The sequence below is a fragment of the Elgaria multicarinata genome, chromosome 1 (genome assembly GCF_023053635.1).
Source record: "Elgaria multicarinata webbii isolate HBS135686 ecotype San Diego chromosome 1, rElgMul1.1.pri, whole genome shotgun sequence".
NCBI lineage: Eukaryota > Metazoa > Chordata > Lepidosauria > Squamata > Anguidae > Elgaria > Elgaria multicarinata.
The window spans coordinates 99,503,832-99,527,200 of NC_086171.1; the positions used below are offsets into that span (position 1 = coordinate 99,503,832).

The window sequence follows — 23,369 nt, forward strand, 5'->3', positions numbered from 1 at the left end:
GTGGTGGCTCGGGGTTGAGAGTGAGGGGGAAGGGGATGAGGGGTCTGGGAAGGGGAGGCGAGGGGGCTGAGAGTGGAGAATGGGAAGTCAGGAGTCCCATGGACTGCTGGTCAGCCTTCCGCCCAGCACTCAGGAACCTGCAAGGCCAACTCACTTCAGTTGGGGGGGATCTCACTTTGGCTTCAGCACCATGGCAAGGCAAGGCAGGCACTCCCTGAAGCACCCTGAGTTGAATTGGGGTTCCAAAATGGCGTCCAAGGGAGTCGGGAGGGGGGCACTGTGCACAGCCCTACTTGATGCTAGGTTTGCTATCGGCAACAAGCAAAACCTGGGCAGCTCATGTAAGTTGCAAAGGGACAACGACAAGCAGACAGTCTCCATTTCGTTTCAGAGCCCTATGCCTGTTCACAGCAAGCCCATTAAACTGAAGGGAAAAGGCCAATAAGAATTTGTCTGAAACACTCTAATTTCAAAGAATCCAAAGAGATCCACCATACCAATTCAAGATGAAAAGGTCTTTATTCTTCGCCCCTGGAATGTGTTGAGTTTCTTGTCTGCATTGAAAGACTAATGGAGCCTGGAATGTAATAAGCAGTCTCAGGTTGTGTTGTTATTGGATCTCATGCCTTCATTTTTTGAGTCGTAGTCAAGACAGATTTTGCCAGAGGGACCCATAAAGCATATTAGTGGTTCAGAGCTTGCTTTCTAAATGAAAACCCACTTATGGTTCCAACAAGATCTCAGTATTATCCTGGGAACCTGTCTCATTTAAACAAATGTGATTCATTTCTGTTCTTTGATATAATAAGAGTTTTGCCTTTGGTGGCCTGACCCCTCTGCTCTGGCTTGTATTTGCATCTTTCATTACCTTGCAACACCCAATCAGGGCTGGTGAATTACACCATCACTGCTCTTTCCCCCGCTATTCGACTAGTGAGAAGTGGCAAGGAAGGTGATCTCTTGCCAGACATTCTTGTCTTTGTGAACTGAACCCTTGAATGATGCACAGATGGAATTTTTATTTTAAAAAAGAAGCTTTGTTTACTTGTGAATCCAGCTGGCAATGGTATTGTACAGGCTGTTTTCTGTAAGATTCACACACGTCCTTGGTGCTTCCTCTGTAACAGGTCAAAATGAATTTCCAGATACAGTCAGCTCAGGTCTAGTAATAAGGGCATGTCTCAGCCGATCTAGGACCAGATCAGCAAAGCCTTCCATGAATCAATGGGCATCGTCTGATTAAAAGCTTCATCCCCCGTACCTGCTTCCCTCGGATTATCAACGTAGTGCTAAGCTTTCGCGGTTGTTGTTGTTTTTGCTACTGGGCGACAGCGATCCTTTGCATACCAGGAAGTGAGTTTAAGGGGGGAAATGTAAAAAATCATTAAAAAAATCAACGGATTACCCAATTCAATTCAAATTTGGTATGCTTAAAGCTCTCCCTAATATCTACTACTGGGCCAATTTTGGTGTCTTTATCTTTAAAAATAGTAAAGGAGTTCAGAGCCCTGCCCTCTGGTCGGATGGGGTCAGAAACTAAGGAGGATGGGAAGAACTGGATTGGTGAATCACCGCAGGAGAGTGTGAGAGAAGCAGCGCACTCCTTTTGAGCACCCCTCCCCAACCTGGTACCCTCCAGATGTTCTGGACTGCTAGCAACCCCTGGCATTTCTGACCATTGGCCATGGTAGCTGGGGCTGCTGAGAGAAGGCCCCAGGATTCTCTAAACCGCCCAGAGAGCTTCGGCTATGGGGCGGTATATAAATGTAACAAATAAATAAATAAATAAGGCTGCTCTAGAGCAGGGGTGGGGAACCTCAGGCCCTGGGGACAAATCTGGCCCTCCTGGGCTTTCCCTGATGGCCCCTTTCTCCCAACCACCAAACACTGGGGCAGATTCCTGACCATTGTGCAGTTGTTTCCCATTCTAAAAAGTTGAAATGCCTCTCTGAAGGTGTAGTCAAGGGCAGTAAGAGCTTTAAGCTACAGGGTGATGGCCATATCTGTACTTTGGCCCCACCCACTTTGCCTTTGGCCCCACCTACCACTGGAATGCAGCCACCAAGAGTTCTTCCAAAATTGAATCCAGCCCAAAGCTGGAAGAGGTTAAGAATGTAAGAACGTAAGATCCACGCTGGATCAGACCAAGGGTCCATTTAGTTCAGCACTCTGTTCACACAGTGGTTGACCAGCAGCCCTGGGAAACCCACAAGACAGCACCCTCCTCACCCCGATCTAGAGTATGACACAGCTTTTCATCATCCATTATTGGCTTTTTAAAAAATGTTTCTCATTCCGTATTATTTCCTTTCTCTTCCCTATGCTTACTGTTTTACTCTGTACAGCACCATGTACATTGATGGTGCTATATAAATAAATTATTATTATTATTATTATTATTATTATTATTATTATTATTATTATTATTATTATCCCACTACTGCTTTCCTACCACACATGCAGCCATTAAATACACAGGAGCCCTACCAGAAAAAAAGTTGGCAGCTCAGTGGGAATATTTCATTTCCCCATTTAGCATTTCACGCGTTGTGGCACACATGGCTGAGTGCCTGGTTGACTTGAAATGGTTTACTTTGTCTCTGGCAGAGTTTTTTCAGCTGAAGGTTCATCATCAGCAGGTGTGCCTGTGTGCTTTGCTCCCATCCTAGAATGATGCTTATGGGACCATCTTAAGTCTTGCTTTTCTATGGAGATTTCTCTCAGGGTTATGAGGGTTATGTTCCCATAATAGAATAATTTATTTAAGTGGATCTTGCAGATTACAAAATAATATATGTAGCGCTTAACTCCTGGAATTCTTTATACATTTTATAATAGCTTTAATAGGAATTGTGACGTTGATCCTTCGAAAAGAATGATAATTAAAACCCTACATTATATGCTTTTAGACGCCAGGTGAAGACCTTTTTATTCTCCCAGCATTTTAACAGCCTATAAATAATTTTTAACTTGGTGTTTTAAATGTGTAATTTTGCATTGCTGCTGTTTTTATCTGGTTGAGCTTTTATATTGTATTTTATATTATGGTTTTATACTGTTGTTTCATACTTTGAATGTTTTTAATTTTTGTGAACCGCCCAGAGAGCTCCGGCTATTGGGTGGTATAGAAATGTAATAAAGAAAGAAAGAAAGAAAGAAGAAAGAAGAAACTTAGGAGAGGAAATTTACATTTCATGATGTAGTTTGTGAGTGAATCTTATCAAACACACAATCACACATCTGGACTTTTACCACGACCAAACAGTTTTTCTTTTTACACCAGCTGCCAGATTTCCCCAATTTCCCTGTTACTCTCATATTGCTGTTTTTGTCATATCTGTCATTGCTGTTTTCCTTAACTGTAAAACAGCCAGTAAATCAAGATCATCCCTCTGGTTGTAGGACACGTAGTTTGGGCCTGTGGTGTGCAGTTAGCTGTGTGGATTGTCTGGTCCAGGAACAAGCAGGGCCTGTCTGAAGGCGGAAGCTCTATAGTGAACAAGAAGGAACCAGTGATTTGCCCCAATACAGCTGTCATCCTTGGGCTTTATACATACTGCACAGCCCTGGTAAAACCGTGGTGGAATGTTCCTTGCATCACTTCTTACCGGTCCCATCTGTTTCTATTTGTAGACATGGTTCTACTGTATACTACTACTGCCTATCATACAAACTTTTCTTACTGCAGCATACCTATTTGCCAAATCAGCCTAAATTTTGCAACAACGACATAACAGAATCTAAATAAAGCAGGCCAGCTTTTGCAACATAGGCAAATCTGCGTAGGTGTTATCAGGGGGTTCACAAACCTTGGCTAGGTTTGGTAGCTAACCATTCTTTCTAGTTGCCATTTAGTTTCTCACATCCTCCTCCACAGAGCAAATTAAGTGCATCCCTTTTGTACCTGCTGTTTAGGGACGTCATTTGACGGGAGGAACAAGGTCTACTTGTGTTTATAGCAACCCTAACCCTTCCACCATCATCACTGATGATGCATCTCAGCACAAAAGCTTGGCACCATATTGAAAGAAGAACTCAGCTCTTCCTTCCATTGTCTCTGGTGACTTAAAAAAAAAAAAGGTTACTCTTATGGGAAAATATATTGGAGGCTTCCCCTGCAAGTTGCCAGAATGTCCGTTAATCTCTGGTGACTGTATTTATGGACCCTGCATTGTTGATTTGTATATTTTGTCTGAAGCGCAGAACCTATGTTTTCTTGGCCCGAAATTAAGATATTTTCCATAGCGTTTGAACAGTGATCAAATGCATATAATTTGTTCTATAAATTCACTCAGCTCTGAACTCTGACAGTGAGTTTAATGGGTTACATCTAATGCTGAATAAAGAGGCATTTTCGTTTATTTATTTTAAAGTTACCAGCCAAAAAACATAATGTTCCCATAATTTTGTGTGTTAAGACACAATAAAAGTCATTTCCCTCTCCTCAGTACTGTTCACAACATTAATATTCCAGTTACTGGTCATCTGTTTCCATGACTTTTCAAACTAAATGATTATAGGCACAATCCTGCTGGAACGTTTCTCTGCAGGCTTCATTGAACTGAATGTCAGTTTCACAAGAGCAGCTCTCCTTCAACTCCCATTCAGACATCTTGTTATCAGCACGTAGAAGTGAGAGACCCATCAAAAAATCAGCCCCTGACCTGTACTATCATTCCTTAACAGACTGACCCTTGTATAACTTATCTAGGGATCACATATATTACCATATTTATTTGGACTGGGTTTTTTTTTTAATAGCTAGAAGGATGTTGGCTTGTGAAGAGATGATAAACTAGAATGCTTCCAGACAGCTACATGGATCAAAAGCTATGCCATTGGGCTAGTAAGAGTGCAATCCTATGCGAGTCTACTCAGAAGCAAGTCCCATTGAGTTCAATGGGACTTACTCCCTGGTAAGTATAAGTAGGATTGCAGCCTTAGTCTGCAAACCTTAGCAAGATGAGTAGATTTTGTTCCATGTACTTTTCTAGGAGCGAAACTACAATGCAGAGACGTGTAACTGTAGCGTGACAGCTTTAGTTGATTCACTGGTGGGGCCAATTTTAATTAGTGAGGCTAAAACTTAAGGGGGCAGTTGCTTATTTATTGAGAATATCTTGGTTTTACCCCTTTTCCATAGTAGTGTCACACAGTAAGAATCTATTGTTGATAAGAATTTATCGTATTTCATAGGAGTGCTTTATCTGTAAATATGCTGACAGTAAGTGATCAGTAACAGATGTGACTAGTTGTGTGTACATGCTATGAGATAACTTTGAGTAATGGAATATACTTTTGGAATTGAAGGGAGACTGCCACAAATGGGTTGGCCAAGTGCTGGAAGCAGCACGTAACTTAGTTTAGCAGAGATACCGCCATACCTTACTGGTGTCAATGGCAGACCTGGTTACATTGTGAGAAATAGGAACAGTGGTATGACTACCTCTAAAACTTAAAGATGAAGTCATCCACAAAAAAGTTATAAAAGCAAGAGTTGGATCTGACTGCCCAGAGAAATCCTGGGAGAACAAGACTCCTACCCAACATAATTGCCTAAGCTCAAACCATCCTTGCTGAGTTGGTAACTATAAGATCTTAATGACGACTGCTTTGTTGGTTGAGAAGAATAAACTTTCATTTTAATAAGGAATATGCTAGCTACGATTTTGCTTATGGTTGTAATAATTCTAATTGCATTGTATGTGCTTTGCTTGTTTCATCATTGCAAAGATTTGTTATTCTCTAATACTGTTTGAGCAATAAATGTATATTTTGCAGTACCACTTTGTGTTATTTGACTTGAGAGAAGTTTCAGAGACCACAACTCAGATACTTTAATTCATGAAGCCTAAAACATTTGGTAAAGATTTGCAAATCTATCACTGAGTGGGGTCTGTCCTTTAAAGCTGTTGTATCCTCTCTTGATCTGGTGAATCTCAGATAAATCCATGAAAGTTTGGGAAACAAGCTAGTTGGATGAAGTGAGAAGCAGTTACTCGTCTCAATAGGAAAGGAAGAAAATCATTAAAGATGCCTTCTAAACTTGAGTGGTGATATAGGGCAGCATCCATTGCTGCCCATGCACTAGTGAGACTCATCACTAGGGCAACAGGAAGCTAGCAGATCCTTAAGCAAACCAGCCAAAACACTTGTTTCTGGAAGGGGGCAGGTCAGCGGAACTTGCAGAACCCCCTGCTTGCATTGAGCAGGGGGTTGGATTCGATGGCCTTGTAGGCCCCTTCCAACTCTGCTGTTCTATGATTCTATGACCTGTGACATTACAGAAACTAGTATTTCTGTTTGTTTCCAAGTTTGTTTAGGAAGTGTTGGCTTCATCTAGCACTAGTGGTGGATCTTGCTGGTGCAACAGAAACAGTGGGAGCTCCACGGCATTATAGTATATTGACCATACAATATAATAAGCAAAAACTATTTCTCTTCCATCTCTCCACATTGAGGTTTGTATGGCATGAACTCATTTAAATTTAATTAAGTAACCTTCGATCAATACAAAAATTGACTGTACCAATCTGATATTGGGGTCAAATGTACCCCAAGAAACCCATACAAATAAAATATCTGGTGATAATAATTCACGATTTGCAAGTTGTTGTTGTTTTAAAAAAAGTCTTTACTGAGATATTACATTTTCCATTACAATAATATACTTGCACTTGCCATTGGGGTCCCCAGGACCCCACAATATAAAGTACAAAAAATAAATACATGAATTAAAAAATATTTTTTAAAAATATTGCCCCTTCACCATACATACAACAGAATTATAATATCTGGACACATATAACAGTGCAATAATAATATGTTGTGAATTACTGGTAACAACAAATTGCACATACTTCATAACAATAGTACATGCTACTTCAGCAGTCTATGTACCATCAACACATTTTACAACTGCAGGAGTAATATGTAATATTCTGTCATTGTATTGATGCAGAGATGACACGTGCCCGTTCTCTGACTTCATACAGCGTCTGGCAGAGTCACATTTACGCCTAGCACCATATGTAGATGGTTATTCAATTGTCCCAATCTTTCCAATGGAGGCAGGATTGACCCCAAAAGCTGGATTGGGTTTTTTTGGGGTTTTTTAAAATACCACATGGCAATATACACCTCATCATGGTTAAGGACTACCTTAAAGATGGAGTTGTGAAAGTCTGACACAAATATTTTATGATTCCCGCCCACCCACCCACCCCCGTGCTGTCAGGGTGTGCCCAGAGAAGGTTAAACAAAAGAGAGATGATTTATCTCCTAAAAACATCCAAAATTAGTTTGTAACTCTAATGAATCCAGATACTCTATGAGCGCCATCAGATGCCGGGTGGGTGGGTGGGGGAATCGCAGTTCCCTACTGTCACTTGTCCGCCCCCACTCCTGTGACAGAATACTTCCTCTTTCTTCCCGGAGAAGAAAGAAGTAAACAAAGACCACGTGGTCCATTCAGGGGCTGTTTTTATTGCGCCGCTTTTCCTGCACACAGGAAAATAGAGGCAGGAAATAGAGGCACATTCCATTTCCCCTCAAAAAAAGTCAGATTAAAAGGGGTCCATTTTGTGATGGGAAAAAGGCAAGAAGGAACGGAAGGCAAGCAGGAGGCAGACGGCGGCGTTTAAAGGAGGTGTGAAAAACCGTGAGTCGGCAGTAGTGAGCAAGCAGTAAAACGCTCGTCTGATGAACTCCGTGATCTAAAATCGCCCCCATTTCACCTTTTCTGCTCACTTCTCTGCCAGGTGACCAGCTGAATTCTGAAGAGAAGAAGAAGAGAAAGCAGAGACGAAACCGAACCACCTTCAACAGCAGTCAATTGCAGGCCCTGGAGAGAGTCTTTGAGCGGACACACTACCCAGACGCCTTCGTACGAGAAGACCTCGCACGCAGAGTCAACCTCACTGAAGCCAGGGTTCAGGTGATTACTCTCGCTTTCACGTAAATGCCAAACGAACAGAAAAATGGTGGGGAGGCACTCTTTCCCCTTCCCTTCAGCCCTGAAAAACAGCATGTAGGTTTTTGTTTTGTTTTAACGGAGTGTGGTGTTTTGTTTTAATTCTATATATTCCACTTGGGATTGGTATTAGTCTTTGACTCACTTTCTCTTTCCCCACCTCTCCCAGACACACACAGACAAACACAGAGAGGCCCTTTCTACACCTCAGGGTGTAGAGGGATGCAGGGGAGATGATCTTGGACTTCCCTGCTTCCGAGATCGTCGCCCTGCATCCAAACAGCCGTGCGATGTCCTGGACGTTGCACCCATCATTTTTTAAAAAAAGAAAGAAAGAAGAGGCGCTGGAGCGCACTTGTGCTCCAGTGAAAAATAAGGTAAAGAGAGAGAAAAGGCCCGCCCCTGCTCCCCCACCTGACCCCGCTGTCCCTGCATTCCTCCCGGCCCAGCTCCTTCCCTGCTACTGAACCCTGCTACTTAAGGGGAGGAGGGGAGAAGCTGAGACGGGCGCCCTCACCTCCCAAGACCATGGGAAGAATTGGATTTTCTCAGGTTTTGTTTTTTTTATCCCTTGGAAAACCCGTGCCAGTTCCCGCCTGCCCTCGGGAGTCCCTGTGCATCATTCAGATGCACAGGGACTCAGCCGTGACCTCCCCAGACTATCGGGCTGGTGTAGACATGGCCAGAGCCACTTCTTCAAATGGATGTTTTTTGAAGCTGAAATTTTGCTTTGGCAGTCTTAGCCAATCAGGTAAAGAGCTACGGGATGATTGACACTCTAAGTGTCATCACACAGGGGGAAATCGCATTTGCTTACCATTGCTTCTCCGCTGCGCTTTTGTCCCTCATTACTTCCTCTTTTGAACAACGTGCACGTGGCCCATTCAGTGGGCTGTTTTGATCCCGCTGCTTCTCCTGCACACAGCGGGAGATGGCGGCAACTTCCATCTTTAAAAATAAGTCGGACTTACTGGGGTGTTTTTTTGTGGCACAAAGAAGGCTAGAAAGGGCGGGAGGCACGTGGGAGGCAGACAACGTCGTGGGAGGGACCCATGAAAATCCTTGAGTGCCCAGCAACGAGCGTGCGATAAAACACTCATCAGACGGAACTCTTTGTTTGTTGTCCCCATTTATGCCCTGTTCTTCAACACTACAGCATTCAAAGGGCAACTTACAATTAAAGTAAAATCTATAATATAACAAATGGAATCTACAATATAATAAACAGAACAAAACTTCCAAAACTGGATAAAGTTAGCTTTGGGCTTCATCCCATGGACCTGTTTTCCTCAAATTATCCCTACAGCACTAAGCTGTCGCCGTTGTTGTTGCTACCAGGCAGCAAGATCCTTTGCATACCAGGAAATGGGTTTAAGGGGGGAAATGTAAAAAAATTATAAAAAATCAATAGATGACCCAATCAGGTTCAAATTTGGTAAGCTTAAAGCTCTCCTTAATATCGATTACTGTGCCAATTTTGATGTCTTTATCTTTAAAGCTTACACAGATGTAAGCATTTGTTTAATTTTTCTTCAAATCTTGCTCCTGCGCCCCAGTGGCCACTCAAAAAAACAACAAATGATACGCTCGAAAACTAGTAGCAAAATATTGCACTTCTTTTGGTTAAGAAGCACAATTAAAGCAGGATGCATGGGAGTCCTTCACAATAAAAGCAGATTATAAAATGGAAAACTTCGGAGTCCTTTGCACGCAATTTGCAGTGATTGCACAGTATAACTCTGGTGTGATAAAGCTCTTTGAAGCCAGCTCTGCTAGGTCCAGTGTTAATTATACTGGTAGCTAGGACAGAAAAGAAGCAGCTGGTGATTTTCTTGTTAACTATTAACATTTCCTCAATCCCACTTTGGAGGAAGTGTATTGTGTTTTGGGTGACAATGGGTGTGAGACAGTCCCTTGGGCCCATATTTGCTGGTTCCTGGAACATGATTCATGCCGCCTGCTCTCAAGGCATCTTGGAGGCAAAGATAGCTGGCATATTAAAATTCTGGCCAAAAGGTTTTTTCCCATGATGTTTAATAAAGTGAGTTCAAGAGCACTTTATAGATATTTGCATAATCATAATCAATGATAACAACTTTTATTTATTTATTACTGCATTTCTATACCGCCCAATAGCTGAAGCTCTCTGGGCGGTTCACAAAAATTAAGACAGTGAAAACCATTCAGAATATAAAACAAACAACTGTATAAAAGCATAATATAAAATACAATATAAAAGCACAACCAGGATAAAACCGAGCAGCAATGCAGAAATTAATACAGATTTAAAATATAAATTTAAAACAGCACAGTTAAAAATTAAGTTGATAAATTGTTAAAATACTGAAAAATTAAAGAAGGTGGCATCTATAGAGTATAATATAGGTGCCAGGTGAACCTCTCTAGGGAGCTCATTCCACAACCATGGTGCCACAGGAGAGAAGGCCCTGCCCCTGGTAGTCACCTGCCTCAGTTCCTTTGGCAGGGGCTCATGGAGAAGGACCCCCTAATGATCATAGAATCATAGAATAGCAGAATTGGAAGGGGCCTACAAGGCCATCGAGTCCAACCCCCTGCTCAATGCAGGAATCCACCCTAAAGCATCCCTGCCAGATGGTTGTCCAGCTGCCTCTTGAATGCCTCTAGTGTGAGAGCCCACAACCTCCCTAGGTAACTGATTCCATTGTTGTACTGCTCTAACAGTCAGGAAGTTTTTCCTGATGTCCAGCTGGAATCTGGCTTCCTTTAACTTGATGATCTTAATGTCTGGGCAGGTACATATGGGAGGAGGTGTTCCTTCAGATAACCTGGCCCCAAGCCGTTTAGGGCTTTGAATGTTAATACCAGCACTTTGAATCGGGCCCAGACCTGGACTGGCAGCCAATGAAGTTGTAAAAGGACTGGTGTAATGTGATCTCACCGGCCAGTCCCTGTTAGTAAACGGGCTGCCCTGTTTTGTACCAGCTGAAGTTTCCGGACCATTTTCAAAGGCAGCCCCACAATAAACACATTACAATAATCGAGACAAAAGATTACCAGAGCATGGATAACTGTAGTTAGGCTATCTCTGTCCAGATAAGGGTGCAGCTGGTATATAAGCATAAGCTGATAAAAGGTGCTCTTTGCCACTGAGTTCACCTGTGCCTCAAGTGACAGTTCTGGATCCAATAGCACCCCCCAAATACGAACCTGATCCTTTAGGGGGAGTGCAACCCCATCTAGAACAGGGTGAACATCACTTAGATGGACAGGCGAACTCACCCGCTAACAGTACCTCCGTCTTTTCTGGATTACTGGCCCTCATCCAGTCCGTTACTGTGCTCAGGCCCTGATTCAGAACAGCCACTGCCTCACCTGGGTTTGATGAAAAGGAGAGGTAGAGCTGGGTGTCATCTGCATATTGATAACACTCAACCCACATCTCTGGATAACCTCTCTCAGTGGTTTCATGTATATGTTAAACAGCATAGGGGATCAAATAGAGCCCTGTGGAACCTAAATGTCATGGCCTAAATGCCATGGCACAGAGCAATCCCCCCAAACCACCTTCTGGAACCAGCCATCTAAGTAGGAGCAGAACCACTGCAACACAGTGCCTCCAACTCCCAGCCCTGACAACCTATCCAGAAGGATACCATGGTCGATGGTATCAAACATGTGAGATTTCATGCTTAAATGCTCTATGTAAGGCGGAGTACACAATCCAACCCAGACTGTCATTTGATTATTGTGATTTCAATAATCAATTCATGCTCAAATCATTCCCATGAAAACCAAAAGGGCTTAAAACTGCTTAGTTTGGACTGGGTTGTGCTCAAAGTCTTTGTCCCAAGGAACTCACTATATCCATATTTTGCAGGGAATTGTATTCTTTTTGCTGTGGGTTTAAAACTAACCCATAGAATTCCACAGTGGGGGAAATAACTATTAAACTCTAGAAGCAGCTGCAGGCCTTCTCTGCTTTAACAATCAGTGGAAATGAGAAAAATGTGCAGAAAATTTATGTCTATTTTTTTTCTGAATTGAATTTATGGCACAGCCAAAGTTCTAAGCCAAGCAGGGCTGCCAAAAAAAACCTCGCAGGGCTTTATAGACTTTGCTGAGGTTCTCATAGGAGTGCCTGATCTATTTTTTAATCATAGAAACATATGCTCGCTGCATTCACTAAGGTGAGAGCCAGGGTCCTCGTGAGACTGTCGCCTATATTTCGGAGAGGAGGGACGATGGGGTGTGGACAGAGCAGCCCGCTGCTGTGTGTTTCATGCAGGCCACATTTCACCAGAAGCGATTTCCTGCTTTTTGCCACTGTGGTGCTAATCCTGATCAAATAGTAGTTTGATATATGCACATATGCAGTGGAAAAGGTGAGGTGAGGAGGGGAAACCCTCACTGGAGGGGGACAGGCTTCTCTCCTGATTCCCAGCTGCAAGGGCAGAACCCATCAATGGTGATTTGAGCAGATCACAAGGAGCTTCTCATCTAGAAATGGGCAAGTGGACACGGGTATGGAACCTTGTTGAATATAGCAGTCAGAAGAGCAGTGGATGCCCATATCTGGGGGAAGAACTACACTTGCTGAGGTGCACAGCATTGCTCTTTGAGTGTTTGGAAAATGGACTGCTCATGAAACCAAAGTGCTATGTTGAGGAAAGAAGATGAGCCGAAAACGTGGACAGTGTCCACAAAAGCTTATGCCAGAATAAATGTGTTAGTCTTGCAGGTGTCACAAGACTCTTGGTTGTTTTTGTTGCAAGAGGCTAACACAGCTCCCCCTCTGGAGAGGAGTGTGTCCCTAAAAATGAAATATGTGAGAAGACTCTCAGAGTCACTCTACACTTCATCAGAGCGTCATCACACAGGGGAAATCACTTACTGTCACTTCTCCGCCCACGTGTTTGTCCTTCATTACTTCCTCTTTTGAAAGAGGAAGTAAACAACTTGCACATGGCCTATTCAGGGGATGTTTTGATCCCGCTGCTTCTCCTGCACACAGCAGGAGATAGCGGCAAATTCTGTCTTAAAGACAGATGTACTTCTTTTTTTTTCGTGTGAAGAAGGCTAGAAGGGGCGGGAGGCCGACAATATCATGAGAGGGACCCACGAAAATCCGCGAGTGCCCAATTACAAGCATGCAATAAAAATGCTTGTCTGATTGAGCTCTTTGTTACTGGTTTCAGCTGTGGCACTGAAAAAAAGTTGCAGGTAAGCCCTATGGAACTGTCACTTTAATTTAAGCTGTTTGCTGTGCTTTTGGGGAGCAGGGTTTCCTACTCAAGCTGATAAAACTTTATTATAATCTGGAAAACTATTTGCTTGATCTGTCCAAGTTAACTTTAAGGCGAGCAAGAGCGTTCCTACACTGCTTGTTTAACCCACCATTGGGCTCTGTCACACCTACTTTTTTTCCTGGCTTACCTCCGAGATTTCCACCTCCATTTCATTAGTGCGTCAAGCTAATGGTCCCTTTCATGTGTGTTTGTGGTATAGCCACTGTACCGCTGAAATCTCCTTTCGCTTGTTGCTCTCCACTCCACCCCCACCCCTTCTCCTTCCCCGTCCAATTCATTAGTTCTTGTCATGGCTGGACATTGTGATGGACATGGCCACCTTCCCTCCCCCCAGCCCGCTCTGGGTTTGTGGTAGGGGTGTGCACGGACCCCCCGCTCCGCTTCACTTCCAGATCTGCGATTTTCGGATCAGGCCGCTTCACCCCGCCCCCGCTCCGCCCATCTCCGCTCCGCTCCGCTCGGAGCTCCGGATCCAGATCGGAGCTCCGTTTCCCCCCCCATAGGGTTGCATTGAAAGTTAAAAAAGTAAACAACTTTTTTTCTGTTCAAGTTAGAAACCTCACGTTTGGCACCATGACACCTCATGACACCCCATTCACACCCCTTTCCATAGCTCCATCAATTTGCACGCTAAAAATCTCAAACTCGCCACCATGAGAGCTTATCCAGGGACACACACTCATGCCCAGACTCAAGGCAGTCCCATCATCCCCTGATTTTAACCTCTAACGCACCACCCATAACCCTAATTCACACCCCTTTCGATAGCTCCGTCAATTTGCACGTTAGAAACCTCAAACTCGGCACCATGATAGCTTATCCACGTGTCCACATGGACGCCAAGTTTCAAGCCAATCCCATCATCCCCTGATTTTTGGCAAATTTTTGAAAATCGGGCACCCCATTCAGACCCCTTGGGATAGCTCCGTCAATTTGCATGTTAGAAACCTCAAACTCAGCACCATGATAGCTTATCCATGTGTCCACATGGACACCCAGACTCAAGGCAATCCCATCATCCTCTGATTTTTGACACGGCTTAACTCACCCCAAATTGTCCCATTCTACAACTACGTCAATTTGCATGTTAGAAACCTCAAACTCAGCACCATGATAGCTTATCCATGTGTCCACATGGACGCCAAGTTTCAAGGCAATCCCATCATCCCCTGATTTTTGGCAAATTTTTGAAAATCGGGCACCCCATTCACACCCCTTTCCATAGCTCTGTCATTTTGCATGTTAGAAACCTCAAACTTGGCACCATGAAAGCTAATCCATGTGTCTAATCCTACTGTATGTAGGGAAATGGGACAAGAAGTGTGTGTATGCTTTGCCCAAACAGGATTTGAAGTGCTCAATCAGTGGCTGTTGCACTTCACAAACAGTGCACTGCACACACAGCACGCTCACACAATCACACAGTCACACACAGAGTCCAAGTAACAGAGAGAAGAAATAGAGAATAATATTTTTTTTGTATTTTTTTGTATTTTTTGGTATATAGAAGGAAAGAAGATGAAACACAGTCAGGCTTTAAGAGAGGGGAGGGGGGGACAACCAACCAACCAACCAACCAACCAAACACACACTCCAAAGTTTAAAAATAAAGTTTATATTAAATCAAATTAAGGGAAAAACACAGAGCAAACTAAGCTAAAAGTCAGAAAGAAGCAAACAAACACACACACGCGCCAAGCTAAATCCTAATCTATCTCCAAAGTCCAAACACAGCAGCAGCACCTATAACTAACTCCTCTCTCCACGAACGACAACCCACAAAGACGCTGAAAGCTGAAAGCTCTGAGGGTGCCTCTGCCTTAGTCCCCCCCTCCAACGCTGGGATTGGAGGATGCTTCATGAGGTGATCAATTGTCATCAGGATTGGGAGTTGAATGTGCCTGTCATCGCTTCAAATAAACCCCGCCGCGCCGCAGCCGGGTTTACCCTACCGTTTGTATTGTAAATGTACCTGATTTTTTAAAAAAACATAGCACACGAACCAAAGGACACAGAAAGTTGAGAGTAGTCTCAAAATGATCCCCATCCACGACTGTCTAAGCACAAGAATTTTCAGAACGATAGCTTAAAAATCAACCCAGTTATCCCCGATTCTTTTCCGCAATGCAATCCTATGGGCGAAAACCGCCGTTTGACCCGCGCTGTCCCTGTTTGTTGACCCGATTTTTTAAAAAATATAGCACGCGACCCGCATGACGCAGAGAGCTGAGAGTAGTCTCAAAATGACCCCCATCCACGACTGTCTAAGCACAAGAATTTTCAGAATGATAGCTTCAAAAACAACCCAGTTATCTATGGGCGAAATGTTTCAAGATGGTGATCGGAGCACTCCGCGGAAAGAGAAGCGCTCCGAAAATGGTTGCTTCTCTTCGCCTTGCTTCTAGGGGTCCGTGGTCCGCTTCTACTCCGCCTCTGGGCAAGGCGGAGCAGGCCAATTCGCTCCTGCTTCTGCGCTTCTAATAGGAGCGGAGCACATGCCTAGTTTGTGGTCTAGCGTTTTACCGATTTAACATTTCATCAGCTGGGTGCCATTTCTGCGGGCAACGAGGGAGGGGTTGGAGCAGCAAATGTCCATTCAACTGAGTCAGCACAAGCCTGCCCTGCCCTCCTCTTTCATCAGCAAGACCTCCCTCCACACCATCACATCCACGAGGAGAGGAAGCTCTACAGTGCTGCAAGGCAACCTTCCATCTTGGAGTAGCCTGACCTGTGAGACTTCTCTTCTGCATCTGCCTCTTTGCAGGTTCAGGTCCAGCCAACACCCCCCTCCTCCCAGCTGCAAACAACTTTGGGAGCTGGGGCATAAAAGGCAGGCTCTTGCGTGGATGGGACTGCCGCTGGTGGGTTTGCCCCTTTAGGGGAGCCACTTCAGGGGCATACGAGGGCGAAGGCCTGGGCCTGGGCCTGGGCCTGGGCCTGGGCCTGGGCCTGGGCCTGGGCCTGGGCCTGGGCCTGGGCCTGGGCCTGGGCCTGGGCCTGGGCCTGGGCCTGGGCCAGGGCCTGTCCCCCTGCTCAAAAGGGGGAAGGGGAAGCAGAGTTGGAAGGGGCCTACAAGGCCATCGAGTCCAACCCCCTGCTCAATGCAGGAATCCACCCTAAAGCATCCCTGACAGATGCTTGTCCAGCTGCCTCTTGAAGGCCTCTAGTGTGGGAGAGCCCACAACCTCCCTAGGGAACTGATTCCATTGTCGTACTGCTCTAACAGTCAGGAAGTTTTTCCTGATGTCCAGCTGGAATCTGGCTTCCTTTAACTTGAGCCCGTTATTCCGTGTCCTGCACTCTGGGAGGATCGAGAAGAGATCCTGGCCCTCCTCTGTGTGACAACCTTTCAAGTATTTGAAGAGTGCTATCATGTCTCCCCTCAACCTTCTCTTCTCCAGGCTAAACATGCCCAGTTCTTTCAGTCTCTCTTCATAGGGATTTGTTTCCAAATGCCTGAACATCCTGGTTGCCCTCCTCTGGAATCTGGATGAGCTTGCTGACCTGGCTTGTATCACAGAGACATGGCTGGAAGGAGGAAAGTCAAGACTTTGGGGCCCAGGTAGTTTTCTCATCCATCCTCCCAGTTCTTGGAAGAGGATTAGAAAGGGAAAGAAAAATACTCTGGATGAACAACTGGCTACGAAGATGGTGCTGACGTGAAAGTTTTGGATTTTGGGACCACAGGGTACACTACTTGGAAGATGGACTGCTGGCAAGGGATGGGTTGCACTTCACAAGGGCTGGAAAGAATGTGTTCGGCCACAGCATGAAGAACTTGATTAGGAGGGCTTTAAACTGAATCTTACAGGGGCGGGAGACGTAAACTTCGAGGCACAATGCATGAAGGCCCATGCCCTACAGTACAGAGAACAGCTTCAATAGTGCCCCAAAATAGTGTCCACAACAATGTAGGAACAAAGCCAGACCATAAAGCACATGGTCTTTGATGTCTATATACTAATGCCCAGAGCATGGGAAACAAACAGAACGAACTTGAACTTTTATTTCGTGAAGTCAAATACGAACTGATAGGTATAACTGAAACTTGGTGGGGTGACTCCCATGACTGGAATATAGCAATTGAAGGATATAACTTGTTCAGAAACAACAGAAGAAATAGAAAGGGAGGCGGAGTTGCACTATATGTTAAAAAAATACCTATCCCTGCACAGAAATACAGGCTGATGAGACTGGGAGCCCCATCGGGAGCATCTGGATTAAAATAAATGGGACAAGGAATAAAAAGAACATGATAATCGGAGTCTACTACCGACCACCCAATCAAGGAGAGGACGAGGATGAAACTTTTGAGAAACAAATTGCCAGTGTTTCAAGGAAGTGTGATGTAGTAGAGATGGGGGACTTCAATTACCCTGATATCTGTTGGGAGACAAATTCTGCCAAAAGCGGCCTTTCCAAGAAATTCCTGACATGTGTGGGTGATAACTTTCTCCTACAGAAAGTGGAGGAAGGAACTAGAGGATTGGCAATCCTTGACTTGATATTGACCAATAGGGATGACTTAGTGGATAAAGTGGCAGTTACGGGAACTCTGGGGGAAAGTGACCACGTCATACTTGAATTCTTGATTATGAAGGAGACAAAAGTTGAGTGTAGCCATACATGTACTCTGGATTTTAGGAAAGCTGATTTTAATAAACTGAGAACTATGATAAGTAAGGTCCCGTGGCAAGTGAGCCTAATGAGAAAAGGAGTGCAGGATGGGTGGGAGTATTTTAAAAAGGAAATTTTAAAGGCACAGTTACAAACAATTCCAACAAGGAGAAAAGATAGAAGACAACAGAGGAAACCAATGTGGCTCCACAAAAAGCTTAAAGATGACCTGAAAACAACAAGGGATACATATAGGAAGGGGAAGGAAGGCCAGGCTACAAAAGAAGAGTACAGACAAGTGGCGCAGAAGTGCCGAAATGGCGTCAGGAAGGCTAAAGCTCAGAATGAGCTGAGATTTGCGAGGGATGCTAAAAGCAATAAAAAGGCTTTCTTCAGATATGTGAGTAGTAAAAGACAGAGGAAAGAAATGGTGGTTCAACTGCTTAATGAGGATGGTAAATTGATGACAGATGACAAAGAAAAGGCTGAAGTGCTCAATTCCTACTTTGCCTCGGTCTTCTCCCAAAAGCGAGTCTATGACCCCCCTGGAAAAAGTGAAGCAGAAGTTGAGGGGGCAGGATTACAGTTTGAGATTGATAAACAAATGGTCAAAGAACACCTAATTTCCTTGAATGAGTTCAAATCTCCAGGGCCCGATGTACTGCATCCTAGATTAATGAAGGAGCTAGCGGAAGAACTCTCAGAACCTTTGTCTATTATCTTTGCAAAATCATGGAAGACGGGTGAGGTGCCGGACGACTGGAGGAGGGCTAACGTTGTCCCTATCTTCAAAAAGGGCAAAAAGGAGGAACCTGGGAACCTCTATTGTCCTCTGGTAATGTGAGGCAAGATGCTGTAGCTGCTGCCTGTGTGGTGGGTTAATTTGGCAGCTTACTTGAGCTACACTAATAATCAAACACTTCCATTTGCTCTTTTCAGATTTGATGGTAGAGTGGTTGCAAAGCTCCCTTTTGTACCACTTTCCTACATCCAGGGCTTATCCCATCGTAATCTTTTGGGTGAAGATTACACAGATTGTTCTTTCATCTTCCTCTACATTCTCTGCACCATGTCTATTCGGCAGGTAAGTGCTGGATTGCTTTATTCATAACCTTTGTTTCTACCAGGGTGCACCATAAGTAGCACAAATCTTCAGAGAGCTACAGAGAGCCAGTTACCTTGGGGATTTCTCCAGCCAAGACCAGTCCCATCTCATTAACTCTCAGAAGAACTCTCAGAACCTTTGTCTATTATCTTTGCAAAATCATGGAAGACGGGTGAGGTGCCGGATGACTGGAGGAGGGCTAACGTTGTCCCTATCTTCAAAAAGGGCAAAAAGGAGGAACCTGGGAACTACAGACCAGTCAGTCTGACATCCATCCCTGGGAAAATTCTGGAGCAGATTATAAAGAAGTCAATCTGTAAACACCTTGAAATCAATGCGGTGATTACTAGAAGCCAACATGGATTTGTCAGGAACAAATCGTGTCAGACTAATTTGATCTCATTTTTTGATAGGATAACCTCCCTTGTGGACTGTGGGAATGCTGTGGATGTCATATATCTTGACTTCAGCAAAGCTTTTGACAAAGTACGACATGACATTCTGATCAGCAAACTCGCTAAAAGTGAGCTAGATGGAACAACTATTAGGTGGATTCACAGTTCGCTACAGAATTGGACTCAAAGAGTGCTTATCAATGGAACCTTCTCAAACTGGGGAGAGTAACAAGTGGGGCACCGTAGGGCTCAGTCCTGGGCCCAGTGTTCTTCAACATTTTTATTAATGATTTGGACGAGGAGGTGCAGGGAACGCTTATCAAATTTGTAGATGACACAAAGTTGGGTGGGATAGCTAATACCCTGGAAGACAGAAACAAACTTCAAAGTGATCTTGATAGGCTGGAGTGCTGGGCTGAAAACAACAGAATGAAATTTAATTGATATAAATGCCAAGTTCTACATTTAGGAAATAGAAACCAAAGGCACAGTTACAAGATGGGGAATACTTGGCTCAGCAATACTAGAAACGAGAAGGATCTTGTAATTGTTGTAGATCACAAGCTGAATATGAGCCAACAGTGCGATATGGCTGCAACAAAGGCAAATGCTCTTTTGGGCTGCATTAATAGAAGTATAGCTTCCAAATCGCGTGAGATACTGGTTCCTTTCTATTCGGCCCTGGTCAGGCCTCATCTAGAGTATTGCGTCCAGTTCTGGACCCCACAATTCAAGAAGGACACAGACAAGCTGGATTGTGTTCAGAGGAGGGCAACCAGGATGTTCAGGCGTTTGGAAACAAATCCCTATGAAGAGAGACTGAAAGAACTGGGCATGTTTAGCCTGGAGAAGAGAAGATGGAGGGGAGACATGATAGCACTCTTCAAATACTTAAAAGGTTGTCACTCAGAGGAGGGCCAGGATCTCTTCTCGATCCTCCCAGAGTGCAGGACACGGAATAACGGGCTCAAGTTAAAGGAAGCCAGATTCCAGCTGGACATCAGGAAAAACTTCCTGACTGTTAGAGCAGTATGACAATGGAACCAGTTACCTAGGGAGGTTGTGGGCTCTCCCACACTAGAGGCCTTCAAGAGGCAGCTGGACAACCACCTGTCAGGGATGCTTTAGGGTGGATTCCTGCATTGAGCAGGGGGTTGGACTCAATGGCCGCATAGACCCCTTCCAACTCTCCTATTCTATGATTCTGTGAAGGACACGCTGCGTGCACTGTGCTGCCCAATGCAATGGGGTCCTGAGTGCCTGTTTACTCAAGAGCAAGTGTGTCCCCCATCCACTGAGCCTGGCACATCAGGGGGCTTGTCTAGACGATGGGTTTTCCCTGGGATGGATTCGCAGTAGCGGTCGGTCATCTACATGATGCAGCTGCCATTGCAAAGCCATCCAGGGCAAACCCCAGAAACTCCGCTCTTTCAGCTCATGTATCTTTTCACCAGGAGCCCTACTATGCCAGCGAAATCTCCCACCCTGCCCACTACGTTCTCCTTTCCCCTGCAGTTAATTATTTTATTTTAAAAAACTATTTCTTTATTTCTGTACAAATATGATAGTACGGCAGCCTGAAACTATGTAACTATGGTAAAACAACACACTACACTTTCCCCTAAGTTCATATTAAACAGCCATAAGGCTTGAGCCCTGGATCTATTCTCCCATGCCCTGAGTGTCCATTGGTGCCAATAAAAGATTTTTTCCCCAAATCTTAATTGCCATGATTGGGGGCATTTTCAGGTGTGTGTGTGTCACAGCTGCAGATGGAAAGGCAAGACCTCCCCTCCCTGTGCACTGTGATTTCCTCTGAAAAATCCCCACCCCACAGAGCAATGAAGCCAATTGAAAGTTTAGACCAGTGGTTCCCAAAATTTTTCAGGTCACCGCCCCCTTGGTTCCACAAACTCATGCCCAGTGCCCCCTACCCTACCCTATAAAAATCATTATTCAGAACAGCAGTTTTCAACAATCCACTAAGGAAGATAATAACAATAAAATTCAAAACAGTAACAATTAATTGAATATTTCTTCAAAATCCAATTACATTTTTTTAAATTTATTCAATTAAACATAATTGATGAACATGATCCAGTGATACCATCTTTTCAAAGTCTGATAGTCATTTAGCAAGAATATTAGATATCATATTTAGTAACAAAGATAGAGTACCTCACTATTCTGTAAATTCTTAACATGATGGATAGGCTTGATGAAGTGATACCAGTTTCCCAATGTCTGGTTTAAAGTTACTTATCATGAGTCTTAAATCACCATGTTTAGTAATCTGGAGTCAATTTCTTTGCTTGGAGAGAAGAAGGCAGACCACACAAAAACCACATTCCACCAAATGTGATGTTGGAAATGCAACCAGGAGCTTCTGAACCACTCTCCATAGTGCAGGATAGCAATTCACCGTTAAAAGGACTCTTCTTAAATGGTATTAAGACATGTGGGGATTCTTCCCCTATATGGCTTGGGACCAAACTACCTTCTCCCATAAAAATGTCCCTGGGTTTTAAGACCTTCTGGAGAGGAGCTTCTCGGAAAAGACTACCTCAAGTTCCCCCCATGCTGCCCACTTTGAGAACCACTGGTTTAGACTAAGCTTAATTGCCAGCCGTGGAGGGGATTTCCAGGGGGGTTGCAGCTCAAAAGGGAAAAGATTCAACCTAACCTCCTTGTGCGTTGTGACACTCAATGATTCTGCCCCCTCCCCAATGTGACAATCAAGCTTAGAAAAACTCCACTTCTATTGGTGCCAATGGAAGCTTTATTTTCTAAGCATAATTGCCACATGGGGGTGGGGGTGGATTTTCCTCCAGGAGAGAAAAAGAAAAAGTGAAATAGGAATGAAATAGGGTGAAGCGGGAGAAGGTGCAGACAGACGTGAGTGGAGGGAAAAGAGAGGGACATGTTGTTGTTGTAATTTACCTGGCCAAGAGGTCCTCCTCCAGTTACCCCAAGTTGTGTTAGATCCTGGCCTTGTGTGTAGGGATGGGCATACAAGCCAGTGTGGTGTAGTGGCTAGAGCGTAGAGCTAGGAGTCAGAGGATCCGGGTTCTAGTCCCCACTCAGCCATGGAAGCTCACTGGGTGGCTTTGGGCCAGTCACAGTCAACAATCAAGGTGGTTGTTGTGAAGATAACAACAGAGAGAAGGATTATGTATACTGCCTTGGGTTCCTTGGAGGAAAAAAGGTGGGATATAAATGTAATAATAAATAAAATAAACTCAAGGACATTGAAGTTCTCCAAATTCTACCTCGAAGCTCGTTCTGGTTTGTGTCCATACCTGTTTGCAATCTTTGTTTCCTCTTTCACATGGAAACTCATGTGTATTTTCAAAATGTATGCATCAATTGTGTGCATCTTCTTCTCCCATTGATTAAAGCATGTTTGTCCAGATTTTTCAAAATTACACCTTTTTCATGTAGGGTGACCATATTTTGGGATACAAAAAGGAGGACAACATGGTCGCCCCAAAGGGGGCGTGTCCAGCACCAAGGGGCCAAGGGGGCGTGCCCACCCGAACATAGCCTTGGTCACATGTCTGATTTTACAGCACACATTTAAGACAAATCTCTTCTACATAACATCTTAATGTTAAAATCACTGAAATAAAGAACAAGTGAGAGATTCAGTGTATCTGAAATTAACTTCACTCACTCCTACTTTTGTAGGTTTTGCTGTACTTTGAAGCTTTTGCTATACTCTTTGTGTTATCATTTTTTTTATTTTTTTATTTTATTACATTTATATACCGCCCCACAGCCGAAGCTCTCTGGGCGGTTTACAACAATTAAAAATAGTAAACATTAAAAGTATACAAAAATTTAAAAAACATAAAAACAGTATAAAAACAACAGTATAAAAAGTGTTACATTCTCCCCTTCCCTCAAATATTTTTTCTGACTGTATCTTCACTCATTGCAAGCTGCTGTTGTTGTTAACAGGGTTTGCTACTGGCCTTGTTTCAAATTTGGTA

The 23,369-nt window shown here is 44.0% G+C and overlaps 1 protein-coding gene across 4 annotated transcripts in view; it reads left to right on the forward strand.

Annotated features, from left to right (window-relative positions):
- Positions 1-23,369, forward strand: part of PRRX1 (paired related homeobox 1) — a 94,411-nt gene that overhangs the window by 54,409 nt on the left and 16,633 nt on the right. For all 4 annotated transcript variants that reach the window (XM_063116924.1, XM_063116933.1, XM_063116941.1 and 1 more), the window contains exon 2: positions 7,761-7,936. In XM_063116924.1, the coding sequence (XP_062972994.1) occupies positions 7,761-7,936 (176 nt within the window). The remainder of the gene's footprint in view (positions 1-7,760; positions 7,937-23,369) is intronic.